Genomic DNA, 18602 nt, shown 5'->3' on the forward strand with positions numbered 1-18602 from the left:
ATTAGGAATTTCGAACTTTAAGCCGAGGACTTTTGTAGGACCTCTAGTTACAAAGTTTAAGTTTTATATAAAGAAACATTACGAATCTTAAAATTACGTGGAAAGTCGTCGGGGATTAAAAAAGTTTCTGTACATCGACCGAAAGTAGATGTCAATTCGAGACTTTTTCCCAGTACTGCGTTTTGTAAAAGCAGCGAAACGTGAAACAAAATGTATCGTAATGCAGCACGGGGCGGCAGGCGATAATTAGAGGGAACACAATCAAAATGCAAAATTTTCGCGTCGAGTGACGATTCTTCAGTAGGGCGGGGGTCGGGGCGCTCGGGCGGGCGGCAGGGGCGGGGGCGGGCGGCAGTCGGGTTCGTGCCGCGCCCGGGCTCGGTCGCGGTGTGTGAGGATGCCTCGCTGATGGGCGCGCTGCTGTGGCTGGCGGGCTGCTGGCTGCTGCACGCCGCCGCCGCCGGCAACCCCGACGCCAAGCGCCTGTACGACGACCTGCTGTCCAACTACAACAAGCTGGTGCGGCCCGTCGTCAACACCACGGACGTGCTGCGCGTCTGCATCAAGCTCAAGCTCAGCCAGCTCATCGATGTCGTGAGTGTCCCGCTGCCGCCGGCCGCCGGCCGCCTGACCTATATCGAGTGCAGGCTGCACTTGCGCGCCGCATTTGAAATTCAAATAGTCACGAATCAAAGCCGCCCCGACCCACTTTTTACGGGGCCCGTATTACGGATGCCCCGTAAAAGCTCGTCCGAGGGTATCCGATGCCTTTTTGTGTATTCATATCTGCCGTCGAAACGTCCGTTCTTATCGGGCTGAGTTCGGATTTTGTTTACGTAAGAGCTCCGCACGTTTCAAGAAGGTTTTACTGTCCTTTGATGATGGGGATTTTGATTTATGAATGGAGGCTCGGTGACTCGTAATTCTCGCGTAAACAAAGCTAAAGGTATATTACGATTTTACTAATGCGTAATATTATAAGAAGCATATTAGACAACGGAAAGTACTGTAATCGTTATTATCGTAAACCCTATTCGGTAATCTCAGTAACGAGGGCATAAATGAACGTGACCGTGCAAACTCGTGAAGGGATTATTAAGAAATTAACGTGTAACGACACTCACGAGTCTCAGACCTTCAGCCGTCGAGAACCGGATTGGAGCAGACAATATGGCACCGGACTTTATGTAAACATTATGTTAACTTTATGTGAAGAAACCATTAAGCACACATAGATTAGGCACATAACGATTTATCATTATAATATAATATACAAAGCCAACGAAAGAAATACAAAATGGCCACTTTTTGCAATTAAGCAAGTTAAAGCTATTACCTTGTAATTATTATTAATAAGCATTACGAGTATTAACGTTTTATTTGAAAACTTGGATCCCATTTGCATTTTAATGAAAAGATGTCTTAATAAAGGGTATTATCGCTTTAAGCTAATACGGGGCACGTTGTGGCGAATCGCAAAGGCGTAAAATACGGCTTAATACGATTAAAACCACATTAAAGACTTAATAACGGATTAATATTCATTTAAAATTGCTTGGTTATGATTTATGAATAATATGTATGTAAAAACACTTAAAATTATTGGCATAAGTATTATAAATATATAAAATAATCGAATTTTGTGAAAATATCAAGTACCTAAAATTTTGTGAAAATATCAAGTACGGTCTATCTGTCGCCATTATTGATATCGAGCAAAAAAGGCCAATAAATCACGTTTGTTGTATGGAAGCCCGCATTTTTTTTTATGAAATAAAGGGCAAACGAGCAAACGGGTCACCTGATGGACAGCAACTTCCGTCGCCCATGGACACTCGCAGCATCAGAAGACCTACGTTGCCGGCCTTTTAAGAGGGAACAGGGTAATAGGGGAGGGTAAGGATGGGAAGGGAAGGGAATAGGGGAGTGTAGGGAAGAGAATAGGGTAGGGGATTGTGCCTCCGGTAAACTCACTCACTCGGCGAAACACAGCGCAAGCGCGTTTCACACCGGTTTTTTGTGAGAACGTGGTATTTCTCTGGTCGAGCCGGCCCATTTATGCCGGCGATGCATGGCTCTCTCACGTAAGATTTGTTTTTAGTATAAGTAGAATTTTATTTTGTTTTAAGTATTTGTTATTATAGCGGCAACAGATATACAAAATCTGTGAAAATTTCAGAACTCTAGCTATAGCGGTTCTTGAGATACACCCTGGAGACAGACAGGCGGACGGATGGACGGACGGACAGACGGACAGACATCGAAGTCTCAGCAATAGGGTCCCGTTTGGGTACGGAACCTTAAAAATCCTTTTATTGGCCTTTCTAGAATTTTTCAACTAAACTAACTGAAAATATAAGTAGCCAATAATAAGATGACTCCCAACGATTGGATAGTTTGCTTTTATTCAAATTGTTAGGTACCAATAACAAAAGAAAGTTGTGAAATCAAATCGGATATTGAACCAATGTTAAATATTGTTGGATAATGAATTCAAAGTAACAGCTTATAAATCTATAGTGAACTCTGTTGGCGTACAGTCACCGCCACCACTGGACTCGAGGCCCGTCCCGACTCTGTCATTAAACAAAAGTTTCTCATCAACAAATTGTCAAACTGAAAACACTGTCGTGTATTTTCGATCGTTTTTGCATCATAATTAAGCTGAATAATGTTCGAAAGTATAAGTAGGGAATGTTATTATTCGACAAATTTACTATTCGAATAATTCGAATATTATTCGAATTATTAAAAAATATTAAAAAATGCCGAAAACTCTGAATACAAGTAACAAAAAGCTTCGTACAACCATGTACATCCTATTTTGTTAATAATATAAAGTAAGCAATTCTTATTTTTACTTTTATCAACATAAATCTTTATAAATTACATAGTTAATTTTCATTGTTAAACACTTTAAAAATGTATATTTTAAGGTTACAGCTGGGCAATAAAAGAAAGGCTGTAAAGTGTAAACCGTTTTCGATCGTAGCAACTTTTACTTTTCTCATGTGATTATGCTTAAGTCTTGCTAGGCAGCAGTTGAGATTAAATAATAATATGATATTCGACGTTATGATATCTGTTCATTACTACTAAGCCAGCTTACCCGTCTTTTTGATATTTTCGATCCATGAACTGTTTCAATTATTAGTCGAGGACTGCCGTGGTAAAGTTATTGAATAGCAAATTTTATCAACTTGTCGAATCACATCGCGAGCTTCAAGCCAGAAAGGCCGTATAAAAAAAGTATCTTTTGTATTTTAACTACATATTTTAAAAATCTCAATATTGCACTTACATTTATTACCTTCTTAAAAACGAGTTTGTTTTATATACACCCTTCTGGCGTAATGAACATGAACAACAATGAACTAAAACATGGTCAATGGTGACGATGAATGGTCGTATACTCATTAGATAGACTAAAAACAGATTTATATAATATATCATTAAAGATGCAGAATATTCATAAATAATATTATTTTTCTGAAATAAACTTAATTATGTTCTTCTTCCGTGTTAATTTTATGTTTGATAGCATTTTAAACAAAAATAAAAAATATTTTTAGTATTCGAATTATTCGAAAAATAATTTGGCGAATATTCGAATAATAAAATCGTCGAATATTCGAATCAAACGAGTATTCGAATATTCGAATAACATACCCTAAGTATAAGTAATAATTATTATCACCGATTATACCGATTGTACTAATAATAATAATTAATTATGAATTTATTGAGTACCGAAACATAAAAACTACCTGGAGAAGCGAAAGAATTAGTATTACTGCAATGCACGCATTTGCATTCCTATTGGTTTTGTAAAAGCGTAGAGCTGCGTAGTGCGTCTACGAGATTCTCGTAGCGGCGTAGCGCTTCGTAGCACTGCGTAGGACGTGTACAAAATACACAATGTACTTACATAATTATTTTCTTTATTTCTGGCAGAATATTAAATTACATTTTTTAATGTTCTCTTATATTATCTTATATCTTCAAACGAGCAATTCTTGTATATAAATACGTGGAATCTCGGAATCGGCTCCAACGATTTTCATGAAATTTAGTATATAGGGGTTTTCGGGGGCGATAAATTAATCTAGCTAGGAATCATTTTTAGAAAATGTAATTTTATTCGTGTTTTATCGAATACCGAGCAGAGCTCGGTCAAATCGCTAGTTTTCTTTTTAATTGCCTGAGCGGAACGGAAATAATAAATAAAAAATATTATGTATGTTCATATAGTAACGTCCCTTTTTAGTAATTTCAGTCATTCTAACACAATTTTTTATACAAATTTATCGTCCGACATTTTCTTTGGCGGCTTTTTGTCACGAACCCGTTGTCGGTCCACAAAAAGTTAATTCTCTGCAGAGTAAACGTAAGTATCTACTCGCTCTCTTATATTTTCAATACTGCCAAAGAGTATGAAACCAAAAATGTGAATTAATTTAAGTAAACTTTATCGCTTTTTCATTAGCGTTACGTGAAACCCTTTTTAAATATTCTATAGAATGTACCTTATAAGTACATTCTATGGAATATTTAAGCAGCAGCTATAATGTATATTTTACACAGTATGTTACCATGAAGTGTAATGTACTCTACGGTACATTTAATATACATCATAGCTACCGGGTGTGAAGCCCTTTAGTCTTCTTATGTATGAAATATACCAAAAACAAAAGCCAAAGATTATCATGATTCGTGAGAATATTTATAATACAGTACACGCTCGGTAGAGGTAATATCGTAGACAAACTTAACGTAAATCATATTAAAGGTTAAAGCTAAGTTAAAATGGGGAACTAAGCCCCCTCTCCCCGCCCCGCATGAATTTGAGATAAGTCCGTGCACGTGTAATGAAATTATAACCGCTCCATACCGACTAATACCTTAATGTTCTACGTGGGGAATAGCTGAGCTCCAAACTAAATTACTTCTCTAAAAAACTATTTCAATAAGCACGAGTTAGAAGTTATATTGCTAAGGAACTCGGTAATGTTGCTTTCATTGTTAAATTATGACATAATTTACATTATGATAATTTTGGTTGTTGAGTCTTGAGTGAGTGTGTTTTGCATTGTTAGATAAGTCGTGTATTACATCGCAAGAAAGCCTAGTAACTAGTAGTAATATTATATTTATTTTAGATTATATACAGCCTATGTGTTGTTGACTAATAAGTATTACATTGGACTTAAATATTTTTTAATTTTCCTATATTTGTTCCTATATAATATGCTTACGAAATCGACTGGTTTCCATATGGCTGGCCGCAAGCGTACGTACCGAATTCGTTCCGTAAGGAGAAAATGTGTGCGGCAGTTGATGTATTTTTAATTCCATTGATTCGGAATTCCGAGTACGGGAAACGAATTCGGAAATCGCATAGGGAAAACGTATGTATGCGGCCGGCTTAAAGATGAAATAAAAAAATCACCGCACAAAAAGTATAATATTTTTTACAATAGTCTATTTGTGGAGGTGTCATGTCCACCGCTGCAAAGCAACATGCGGCATGACCTGACCGGGAGACTTCACGCGCGGGACCGCGTTATGCAACATGATTATGTAACAGACAACTTCTGTTATTGAATACAACTGATACTACAAAGGTTTCTCTGCAGAACGTAACTTCGATTCCACTTTGACTTTGACTTGCGCTGAAAGTTGCTTTAAACTATTGGTTGGCAACTAAGTAATTGCGGATTTCACTCATTTAGATGGCTTCAGTTGAATTTTTAGGTTTGCAGACGTGAAATGTAAAACATATTTTGTTATTTATTAGTTGGTAGTTCAGCTGTCAATCACTGAAAAAAGTTTTTTGATCGGTTGCGTAGTTTTCGTTTGGCCTTCATTGAAAAATGGAAAATCAAAAGGAACATTTTCATAATGTTTTTTTATTAGCCCTCTCCACACTCGTGTCGCGAATTGCGGCCACGATTCACGGGCGCTATGCGCCTTAAACACGACGGGAATAAATACGGCCCTCTATACTCGCAATCTTCGCATTTTCGTGCGCGCATTTGTTACTCAAATGCGGACGTTGACGGATAACGGACGTTGAAGTCACTGTTGCTGCTGGTCTGACATTGTGTGCGACTCCGAATAAAAGCCAGTGTGGATAATGTTCGCGTTCGCGAGCCCTTTGTCGCGGACCAAAAAACCGACACCGGACGGGGAAAGCCGCGAAGCTCGAACGCGAAGCCGCGTAACCCTCCACACTCGCGGGTCGCGGGGCCTTCGCGGGCTTTTGCGCCGCAAGCGTGGAGTTCGCAATTACCGCAAAGGGAGAAACGCTTCGCAAGCTCAGCAAAACTTATGTGCTGTTTATAGTGACGAACAACTAAGCCTAAGAACGACAGTGTCAAAATTGATTTGCCAAATTTCGTTCACCCAACTGGACGATCAATTCTGATGTCTACATCAGATCTACATTGAACTCACAAAATTAAACAATGCAGTTAAAGAAAAGCGACCCGAATTGGCAAATCGAAAAAGTTTGTATTCCATCATGACAATGCAAAGTCACACACATCTTTGGCCACTCGACAAAAATTATTGGAGCTGTTTAGGATGTTTTGCCACATCCACCATTATATAGTCCTGACCTAGCACCATCTGATTGCTTTTGTTTCGGCCTTTACAAAACTCCTTGATGGTAAAAATTACAATAATGATGATATCAAATCGTACCTGATTCAGTTTTTTGCTAATAAAAACCAGAAGTTAACGGGGGATTATGATGCTGCCTGAAAGATGGCAAAAGGTCATTGATCGAAATGGTCAATACATTACATAATAAAGTTATTTAGTTTCATGAAAAAATTGTCCTTGATTTTTGGAATGGAAATAGATGGAAACTGCAGAGGATGGGATGAGTCATCGTTTATAGTAAGTAAGACAATCAGTTACTAAATTTATTGAGACGAACCTGGGGGGTGAGCCAAAATAGCCGATGAAAATGTATGGAATTGACATATAAGCGTTCGTTAATATAACGTTGACGTTCGACTCGTCTTATGTCAATTCCATACATGTTGATCGGCGATTCTATTATAACGAAGCGAATACGAAAAAGTTTCGGCTAATTAATGACCTAAACAGGTTGAAAAAAATCATTATTACCACTGGTGGTGGTGGTAGATGTTTTTCGTGATTATCTTATATCTTTAAACGAGCAATTCTATATATAATTGGAATCTCAGAATCGGCTCCAACGATTTTCATGAAATTTAGTATATAGGGGGTTTCGGGGGCGATAAATCGATCTAGCTAGGATTCATTTCTAGAAAATGTCATTTTATTCGTGTTTTGACGAATACCGAGCAAAGCTCGGTCAAATAGCTAGTGGATATTATGTATTTGTATTTAGTTGTTTGTCATGCTTTGCGGTCTGGACGACTTTCAATAAAAAAATAGCAAAATGGCCAAACAATAAAAATTACAAAAAAAGCAGTCGGCTTCATTAATTTTGTAAATTGCCGTTTTCTTTTTTTCAATTCAATTCAATTAATTTATTTGCTCTAAAAGTGGTAAATACAGTAGGCGGTGATGAGGTTCTTATGGTCTAACGCTTTTAGATATACATAATATAATATAAAATAGCATGCAAACATATCTTGTTTTTCGAAATTTTATTTGTTACCAAAATCAACCGCCTTGCCATAAAAGGTTATGCTTATTTCAGTTAATGTTTTTATCCACGACCCCCCTTGCCCTGTCATTAATCTGTCGTGATATTAGACATGTGCGTCTTACCCCTATTTCCCCTATATCCGACCCTCTTACCCCGCACGCCGCGCCACCTGCCTCCGTAATGTTTTCTTACCTCCCAATATTTATCTTCACTTCACGAAAAACGTTCCATTACCCTAAGTCCTATGATTAAAAGAGCGCGATAAATATCATGTCTTCTAATTGTTTGTGGGTGTAAGCAGAATCATTTTGTCTAGTAATAATGTTGAACCACACGAGTAAATATTTGAATGAAAAATAAATGAGCTACATCAATAGATACTGTAAAAGTTGATTGTGATGCGGTTATGTACTTTGATACAATTTGTATACTATGTTGAAATAGTATATGTAGGCAATTCTGAGTACTACTTAAAATAAATCTAATATATAAAATTCTCGTGTCACGGCGAGCGTGGTTGAACGCCTCTGCGCGGCGACGGCTCGACCGATTTTCATTAATCTTAGCGAGCATATCGGCTAGGGTTGAGAATCGGACAACATCAACTTTATATATTGATAAGTGCATTTTTTTAATAAATAATAGTAAATTATTACAACTCGAGACTGACGGCGACCATTGTTTGTGTGACGGGATAGCGATGGACGTTGCCATGGTGACAACTATTTGGTTATATGTACCGTATGTACATTCATATTATGCATGTAGTAAAAAACGGTTCTTTCAATATTACAAACAGACACTCCAATTTTATTTATATGTACTTATAGATGTATAGATTATATGGCTATATAATCTATATATATATATATATATAATATATATATATATATATATATATATATATATATATATATATATATATATATATATATATATATATATATATATATATATATATATATATATATATATATATATATATATGTCGTAGGATGATTTGATAAATCCGTGTTTTCGCGAAATCCCTAGAATTTTCGCGAAAATTCGATTTATCAAATCATCCTACGACATCGTATTTTTATATATATATATATATATATATATATATATATATATATATATATATATATATATATATATCAATGTCAATCAGTCAGTCACATTTGAGTTTTATATATATATATATATATATATAAAACTCAAATGTGACTGACTGATTGACATAGTGATCTATCAACGCACAGCCCAAACCGCTGGACGGATCGGGCTGAAATTTGGCATGCAGGTAGATGTTATAACGTAGGCATCCGCTAACAAAGGATTTTGATAAATTCCAACCCCAAGGGGTTCAAATAGGGGATGAAAGTTTGTATATAATAATACTTCTTAACGCGAGAGAAGCCGCGGACAAAAGCTCGTATTCAATAAAATAATATGGCAAAACAACGTTTGCCGGAACAACTAGTATAATATTATAAAATACAAAGGTCCACTTTCTGTCATTCAAGCTTTCTTTCAAGCTGTTTGGATTTAAAATAATATGAGAGATATTTTTATACTTCGCTACGTTTTCGAGGCTCGAGAGTGCTTTGTTATGTTCAAGTTCTGTTCTGGGCTATGACGAAATGATTCCACGCAACTTTGACTCAGATATTATTTGTGGAATCTTCACTTTTGCGTCAGCTTTTTCAATATCTTCAATCGGAAACGGCAATATTAAGTGTCTGTGACACTTTAGTTTCTGATTTCAAACGCCCATCCAATTCTAAAAGTTCCATTTCATATAATGTGATTGTCCTACGATCATTTGAATTCCCTAGACGCAGTCGAGTAGACTTCGAAAAAAGTCCTATCCCAGATTTGTATTTAAGATAAACTTTAGATAAATATATTGTTATGTTTCTATGGCATTCGTGCATTGCGGTAGGCATTATAGAAGTTAAGAATTTCAACATCTTTTTTGTTAAAAAAAATTATAGATGATACCTAAATATTCTCAATTGTATCGTATACAAAATCGCAATAAATTGGCCATTTTTGGCCAGTTTATTATAAAATAAGATTCTTCTAACACAATATGTTATTATGTCAATAATCATTAATAATTTACAGACACACTTAAAAGTTTTATTAATTAACGAAAGTAAGTATTAATTAGCTAAAGTGCTGGTAAACATTAAATACTCCCCATACACCAGTGTATTTGGCGAACGTTACCGTTGAAATCGTTGAGTTGTCTCCCCGCGCACGTCCGTGGCGCCCGCCCAAACGATATTCACTTATATTCAACAAAAGCTGAATTCCATGCCTTATAATAGCTTCGAAAACAGTTTGAAGATAAACTGACTCAACTCTTTTCGACCTTAATCATGTCAACAATATGATTTGGTAATTAAAATGTATGTGTGATAGTAGTTTGACCGTCAAAATAATAGAATAAAAAGGTTTTAAACTTTTATCTTTTAAAAGTAGCCTTAGATTATCTTTTCCGTTGAATCACTCTATTCGCTAAGATTTAAATTTGTACATATTACATAGGGACAGATAAAAAAGCGACTTTGTTTTATACTACGCACTGAAACATACTGTATGTAAAATTGAAAACCTAATGTAGCATATCCGTACTAATATTATAAATGCGAAAATGTGTCTGTCCGTCTATCTATCATCTAGTTCTTGAATATTTATGTTAGGACGAAGTTATTTGATTTTATATTTCAAATAGCACAAATGTATAGAAAAACAACTTCATAGTGTACGCGTCGGGTGCGCCAATTAGTGAAATGCAGTTTTCCGGGTCGAGCACACTAAACTTCATGTAACACGTTTTGGCCGACTTCAGCATTCTTAAAATACACGTCAAAACTCACTGTACTTGTAAAGCTTGTTTTGTTCCTATGAATTTATAGTATTTATTCAAAGTAACTCTATTACTACTGTAACGTAACTCTATCTACAATAATATAGTAGATGGAGTTACGTTACAGTAGTACAGTACTTAAAATAGAATATTATTCTGTTTTAAGTAATATTTTCCAGGAGATAGGACGATTATTAATTGAAACGATATTTATTACAATTTTATTACTTTTGTTGTATTTTTTGTAGAAATTGGAGCAAATGTCGCATAATTCTTCATAGAAGACCAGCGCGCGTTACTATTTCCTCGATAACTTTTCACAAAGGTTGCAAATATCGAGGCGATGCAAATGTTGGAAAATGTAGAAAACAGCGTGTGCGATTTTAAATTGAGCAGCTGTAAAATTCAAAAATTCCTTTTTGTTTTTCTTTTATCTTTTACATTGGTATTGAACTGCTTGAACAATAATAATTTTACTTATGTATTCAGAAATTTGGGTATTGCTGAAAAGAGTGAGTGAGTGATTGAGCAGTACCCAACTAAACACTATATATACGGTAAGTGAGCGTATATTCATTGTGTTCTTATCACTTTGTGTAAAAATCTACACTAATATAATAAGTAGGAGGTAATCTCTGGAACTACTAGTCCGATTGCAAAAGTTTTAACGCTAATAGAAATGCTGGTGTGTTCCTCAGTGACATAGGCTATATTTTATGTATAAAAAGCTATGTTTTTTTTTTTTCTAAAATTATGTCGTTCTCAGAATTCCACGCGGGCGAAGCCACGGTCAAAAGCAAGTGTAATAATATACCTATTTTCACACAATTTTACAGCGGGGCTTACATCATATAATTAGCAAAAACAATTAAAGTAATGAATACGTAAGGGAACTCGGGAAGAGTTCAACATTCCCAGCGCTTAGTATTCCGATCTGTTACATGTAAATCAGTAAACGTGTTATCAAGTACGGCGTACGAGACTCCGCTCGTCACGTGACGCGCCGCCAGAGACATGACAGTGTTTTCATTACCCTCCGCATATTCCTTTTACATAACGTTTCTGTAATATGGAGTCGAAGTTTTTACTTGTGGTTTTACTGAGGCATGTCGTTTATTAAGTTGAGATATAATAAAAAATAAAAATGTTAAATTTAAGCGGAAGTCAACAAGACTCTGAAAATAAAAAAAATAATTTTAAACTTACAAAAAAACATTTAGAGTTATAAAAACTTGTCAATATTGTGACAGACAGTCACACAAACCATTCTAAATTGGGTTTATATCTGTAATAAAAGAAAACAAAACGAAGCCCGGTGGCCGGTAGGAATGCTGTACTCGCGTACTGAGGAGCCTTTTGTTGGTGAATTTGTTCTTTGTTCTTTTTGCTATTACAAAGAAAACTTTTATTACGACTGTGGTTTCTTTGTTTGCTAGTTGCACTTTACCTTAATTTGACAACAATTGTAAAACCATCCCTTGCTTCAACTGATTTTTGATACATGTTTCACAGATATTTAGATAGAGAGAGATAGTTTCATTTTTGCTATTGAAACAGACTTAATGTTACTCATGAATTCAAATTGTCACAGCATGATCATGGCTTCGATTTAGACTATTGCAAATTGTAAGCCTTGTAACAATGTGCTATTATAAGTAGCTGTATTCTTATACAGTGTGTAACAAAAATAAGTGATTTTTTTTCACTTTTGTATGGCCAAGGGCGCGAGCGTCACGAGTTTCCCCATACAAAAGTGAAAAAATTTTGTATGGGGAAACTCGAACATTTGGTCTTTCAGCGCTGCTACTTTCACAGTGAACTCTCTACAAAAAACACGTACACACCCTAAAGTATTATCACTTATTTTTGTTACTCCCTGTATATATAAAATTCTCGTGTCACAATGTTAGGCCGCGTACTCCTCCGAAACGGCATTACTGATTTTAACCAAATTTTATATACATACTAGCAGCCCGCCCCGGCTTCGCACGGGTGGACATTGATTTTTAAATATTTTTTCTTTTCTTAGTCAATCTTTATGTTAAGCAGAACATAAAAATGGTTTACACTATTTAGCCTGTAACTACTATATTATAATTATTATACACATTTTATTGTATTTTTTTTAATATTTTAAGTGTTAGTTTGATTTATAGTTATAGAAATTAATTATAATAGCAATCAAAAATAATAGTCATTCAAAACGTAATGAATTAATGAAGCACTATAATATTATTATCCCATCAATGAAGCGGCACCCGGCTGTCGCATAACTATTATATTATAAATCTATTGTGTCTGCGATTCCCATGATCGAGGTAATAATAATTAATATTTACGTGGACTCTCCGGGCGAGCACACCCGCGCGGCGCGGCGCCTTGACGACGCCCAATTCGCAACGTGCAGCAGAAATCGTAATATTTTAATTTCGCCATAACATTAAAACCAAACATCCAATTTTAATAATTCAAAGACCAAATATTATCAACATTAACTGTACTTAGTAATGAAATAATTTATTTTGATGAAAATTAATGTCATGAGTAAAATAAAGGCATTTAAATGTAGTCCAAAAACGTTTCAAGATTTTTTAATAAAAAAATGGTTATTGTGCCTCACTCAACATAGATAGGTATAGGTGTCGCGGACTTTTTTGTAGATATTTAAAAGATCTACAATTACTTACTTACTTACAATTACTTACTTACTTACTAGTTTAGGCAGCGTACGCGAAAAAATTAACATTTCTGGTTGATTTTTTACACCTTGCGTCCGAAAATCCCAAATATTTTACGGAACCCTATTTTTTTCCAAAATAAAATTTTGCCTATGTTCAGCAGAATTAATGTAGGATTCCAATGGTAAAAGAATCTTTCAAATCGGTCCAGTAGTTTCGGAGCCTATTCAAGACAAACAAACAAACAATCAAATCTTTCCTCTTTATAATAGTAGTGTAGATTCAGTGGGTCTGAGAATCAGCTACTAGGCCCTTTTTTATTGATAAGTGAATTTGTATTGAATAAATAATAGTAAATTATTACAACTCGAGACTGACGGCGACCATTGTTTATGCGACGGGATAGCGATCGACGTTGCCATGGTGACATACTTATTTAGTCACTTCAATAAAATAATACGGGCGAAATACCTACTTTATATGGCAAAGAAACGTTTGCCGGGACAGCTAGTATCATAGTAAAATATTGTATAAAAATGTTTGGTTTAGCCAAGTTTTCTAAAAAACGCACTTATGCAGTTACGGTATTAGAGTTTTTTGTAGCTTGTAAGTTTACTATTTAAATTCTCTGCCATTATAAAAACTTCATTTGACACTCTAGTAAATTCGTTCAAAATTCTCCGAACAATAAGCAGATAGGCTAACGTAATTAAAGTTTCCCAAAAATAGAGCCAATCTAAATAAATTCTAGCATTGGATTTATATTTTAGCGAACTCTAATCAAATTAACGTTAATTTGCTAAAGCTAAAGTTTTATGAGAAACTAGACGACACACGCAACCCTGTTGCGTCAAAATTCGTTAATAGAGTGGAAATCGTACACTTTTATAATGTATCTCCATACCAAACAGCAAAATCGGTTCAGTGGTTTGGGCGTGAAGAGGTAACAGACAGACATACTTTCGCTTTTATAATATTAGAATGGATAAAAAAAATATTTTTTGTAGTCGATGTGAGCGATAAAGTAATTGTACTTTACTACTGATAAGCACGAAACCTCATGCAGTTTATTATCCTAGTTTATGAACTTCCAAGAAATACTAAAAGAAGTCTAAATATTTTTTGGGAAGGATACGAGTAATAATAGTTCAAGAGTACCTACTGTTAGAGGCAATGCTTATTCATAATAATTATTATCGTTGGTAAACTTACTCTCAGGCCTCAGCCAATAATAATAAAGACTAAGGGCTAAGGCTGCCTTCACATTTAGTCGAGAGTAGTGCGACAGCCGCGCGGCTCGCGACTTAATGTGAAGGCAGTCTAAGTTTATTTATCAACCTAAAACAAAATTAAAGCGTTATTAATCTACGTCTCTTATCTGCCAACTTGCACAAATCTGAGTTACTACTATGTTAAGATCCCTACTCTTTACACAGCATCATCAATTTTTTATTTATTCTTTCATGAGAGACCAAGGATTACCTAAAGGTAATCTTTGTCTGAGTTAAAACTCAGACTGGCGCAAGTGCTTTTACGTATACTTACCATTAACGATATTCAAAAATATTCTCCAACAGTAATTTTTAACGCGCTTTTATTACCTTGGGCTTTAAGTGTAGTAACGGAATCTTTGAGCACGATTTTCACCTATAAGGTAGTTTAATTACTGCGAAAGTTTGCATACGTATTAATTAAGAGCCAATGACAATGCAATAATTTGTTAAAATAAATAAATAAATAATATTATTTATTTGTTTCAGAATTTGAAGAACCAGATTATGACAACAAACCTGTGGGTGGAACAGTCGTGGTATGATTACAAACTGCGGTGGGAGCCGCGCGAGTATGGCGGCGTGCACATGCTGCATGTGCCCTCAGACCACATATGGCGGCCCGACATCGTGCTATACAATAAGTAAGAAGTCTTCGACTATGTTGATCGGTGTGAACGCTTCCTAATATAAATGATGGCTAAAGCGTTATTTGTCATGCACAATAGTAGACAGCGCCATTACTAAATTCATTTTAATCTTCAAACATGAAACTGAACCAAATGGATGAAACTTTAAAGAATTCATTGATTGGTTTCACCAATGTTTAATCTATGGTCCTATTGTATTTCTTTATATTATGCGCGGGACCGTGATCGAAATTATCTAAATCGGACCATGGATAGACAGAGAGTTATTTATCAATTGTGCAGAGCAGTGCATTATATTTTGTATACCCCAACGTGTTATAAAATACCTTTGAAAATATTTGGCGTTGTGGTTAAATATACGCTTTGCTGATTATTACCCGAGCTAAGTTAAATACTTACTTAAAATAATTTAATTAGTAGATTAGCCATAGCCGCGTCTGATACCACATGTTTTGGACGTCCAATAATTGAGTTTTCCGCAGTTTACAGCGATAAACCACAGATAACATAGGTTATCTCGCTTGCACACAGCCAGCCCAGGCGAGACAGACTGATCCTTTAAGCTTGTTTTCACTTTCCGTGCTGCTAGCTATTTGTCGTAATAATTATTTAAAAGCTCATCACAGTTTCTAATCCTGAAATAGCTTTAGAATATGAGTATTCTTTTATATTATCTTTTTTTTTTATTTCCGGATAATTAGCGTCGTTAAATTATTATAAAGCATTTAGATTTTGATGTTTTACGACCTCTAGCGTATTTCACAAAATGCTGGTTCTTTAATTACCCGGGCAATTCTAATTGATGGCCGACTTTTGTTTTGTAAAACTTATTTTTATAATATGGCATTTTTATTTATGTAGGCAAAGGTAAAAAAACAATCCAGGACATTTTTAGACGTTTTAAAATGACATTCCCGTGTGCACGGCTAACATTAGATACGCTAAAACCACACTAAAACCAGCATTGTAAATTGTCGTATAATGTACGTGTTACTTTGGAGTGTTCTACGAGCTACACATTTTTTTGTTTTGTTTTGTTTACGAACTCTCTGAAAAAGGAATTAAAGGGTAACATTGTTCGAGAAAAGTGATACAGAAATTTGCAAGTCGTTAACTGCAAAGTTTGCAGGGGAACGACAGACTGTAAGTGTATAATAACAGCTTTATGTATTAAGTAGCCCATTGTTAGTGGAGTTACATCGAAGACAAAAGTTTCGAACTATGACTCATTATCTGGGAATTATCTCTTCAACCACACTTAACTTGTTCGTTGTTTTTGTACAACAACTTATAGCTTAATTGATTATTTTGTGATATATTTGAAAATGTGAGGATGGTCAATTTCATACTTACTTATTAATACCCTTACTACTAACTTGGTAGTAGACGATTGATAGCCAAAGTTGACTGGAACAACTTACCAAATATTATACTCAATGGGTCGATCATTCCTTATAGTTCAACAGTGCGTAACCTTGGGGTCTATTTTGACCGCACTCTGTCGTGGAATGTTCAAGTCCAGGAAGTTCGCAAAAAGATATCTGCCGCCTCTGCTTCCCTCAGACGTTTGAGTAATTTTCTCCCTGTTCAGACTAAAGTCACTCTAGCCTAATCTCTACTCTTTCCGATCCTTGATTACGCTGATGTTTGTTACAGTGACCTTAATGAACTCCTTCTCTCTTCCCTCCAACGTCTCCAAAATGTATGCATCCGGTTCGTGTTTGGCCTCCGCAAATTTGACCATGTCTCAGAACATCGGTCTAAGGTTAAGTGGCTCCCGATTAAATTACGCCGTCATTCTCATATTCTTCACCTTCTCTACAATATTCTTTTCAATCCTACAAAGCCTGACTATCTCAAAGTTAAATTCAGTTTCCTTGGCCATAATAATCCTATTCTACGTTCAGCTAACAAACGCACTCTTGCCTTTCCTTCTCATAAAACTTCTTTCTATGACTCTTCTTTTACTATTTCCGCTATCCGCCTCTGGAACTCACTACCCGAATCTATCCAAAATTCTGAATCTATCAATATCTTTAAAAAACGTTTAAAAAATCATTTCTTGGACATAACTCTTTCAATGTGAACATATTTAGTGGATATAAGATATTATGATATGTATTATATTTCAGTATGTATATTATATGATTATTAATTATTATTATATGCTTTATATGTGTAAATCGTAAGTATTATGTAGTTTATTTTATATATATAATATTACGAATAATAAAAACATTACTTTTATATGTTATATCTTTTACGTAAAAAAAACTTAGTTTTAAGAGACTTTGTTTGTCATAATCCTTTTATATTTTCTTTTTTAAATATCTTTTTTTATGGTTGTCTGGAAGAGACCTTTAATTTGCTCTCTTCCTAAAAATTGTTTCTCATTCGCATTTTGTATTTTTTTTATGTGCAAATAAAGAGTTCATTATTATTATTATTATTATTACTAACAACCAGCTCTTCTACGAGGTTTTTATACTAAGGTTTTCATACTTATGATCGAATACATTATAAGATCAAGTATCACATTGTAGACAAAGTTACACAATACACATCGTATTCTATAGCTTTCTCATCTTAAATCGTTAGAAATCAACATATACGGCCAAGTAACAAATTCCAATAAAATATATATTCAAACGTAAAATATAATAATATATTATAAAAGCTCCCACACCGGTTTCGGTGACGGTGGCCGCTTTCATTGAAAACCAGGCCAGCTACGCAGGAATAATTTTATAGTGCCCAAGTGTGTGCGCAGTGTGTACTGCGCACACACTTGGGCACTATAACTAAATAGCACTCTCTATTCCTTTTCTCTCATAACCCAGTGGGACGGAAGACCGACACGACCGGCGGGAGATCAGGCGCAGGGCCGACTTTTTACATGCTCATCCGACGCATGGATCATCTTACTTGTCAGACAATCAGGTGATCAGCCTGTATTATCTTAACCAAACTTGGACAGAATATGTTTCCAAGACGGGAATCGTACCCACGACCTCCGAGTCAAGAGCCACGCTCTATACCACTAGACCTCGGAGGCGTGTCGACTGTCGTAACGTAAAATATAACGCGTTTATCGGAAGATGACATTATACTTTCAATCCCACTCGAGCAGCCGTTCCATTATTGTTATCTTCACTCCAATGCGTTATTGATCCAACTCCACCGACATTATATATTTGAAAAACTGGTTTCTCTCGTAATGGAATATATTAAAATGATAAAACAAGGCCTTGGATGGTGGCTTCGTGTATATTGTATAATAATGATACACTATTTATTTAGTTCAATTTTACAAAACGAAACTAGTTGGATCAGCGTCTGGACGATATAAGCCAAATTAGGAAACTTTATATTGTTTAATTTAATACCAACACGTCAAGTCAAATTAATTGACTTGCAAAGGCCCTTTTCTGTCTCACAATTATTAAGGTTTTAAAGAAGAAATTAGTTTGCTAACAAAATAAACAGGATACA

The 18602-nt window shown here is 35.3% G+C and overlaps 1 protein-coding gene across 3 annotated transcripts in view; it reads left to right on the forward strand.

Annotated features, from left to right (window-relative positions):
* Positions 1-371: 371 nt before the first annotated feature.
* LOC121727496 (acetylcholine receptor subunit alpha-like) overlaps positions 372-18602 on the forward strand; it is a 49976-nt gene continuing 31745 nt past the window's right edge. For all 3 annotated transcript variants that reach the window (XM_042115382.1, XM_042115381.1, XM_042115383.1), the window contains exons 1-2: positions 372-594; positions 14950-15104. In XM_042115382.1, coding sequence (XP_041971316.1) covers positions 409-594; positions 14950-15104 — 341 coding nt within the window. In that variant the 5' untranslated portion in view covers positions 372-408. The remainder of the gene's footprint in view (positions 595-14949; positions 15105-18602) is intronic.

The sequence above is a fragment of the Aricia agestis genome, chromosome 5 (genome assembly GCF_905147365.1).
Source record: "Aricia agestis chromosome 5, ilAriAges1.1, whole genome shotgun sequence".
Classification (NCBI taxonomy): domain Eukaryota; kingdom Metazoa; phylum Arthropoda; class Insecta; order Lepidoptera; family Lycaenidae; genus Aricia; species Aricia agestis.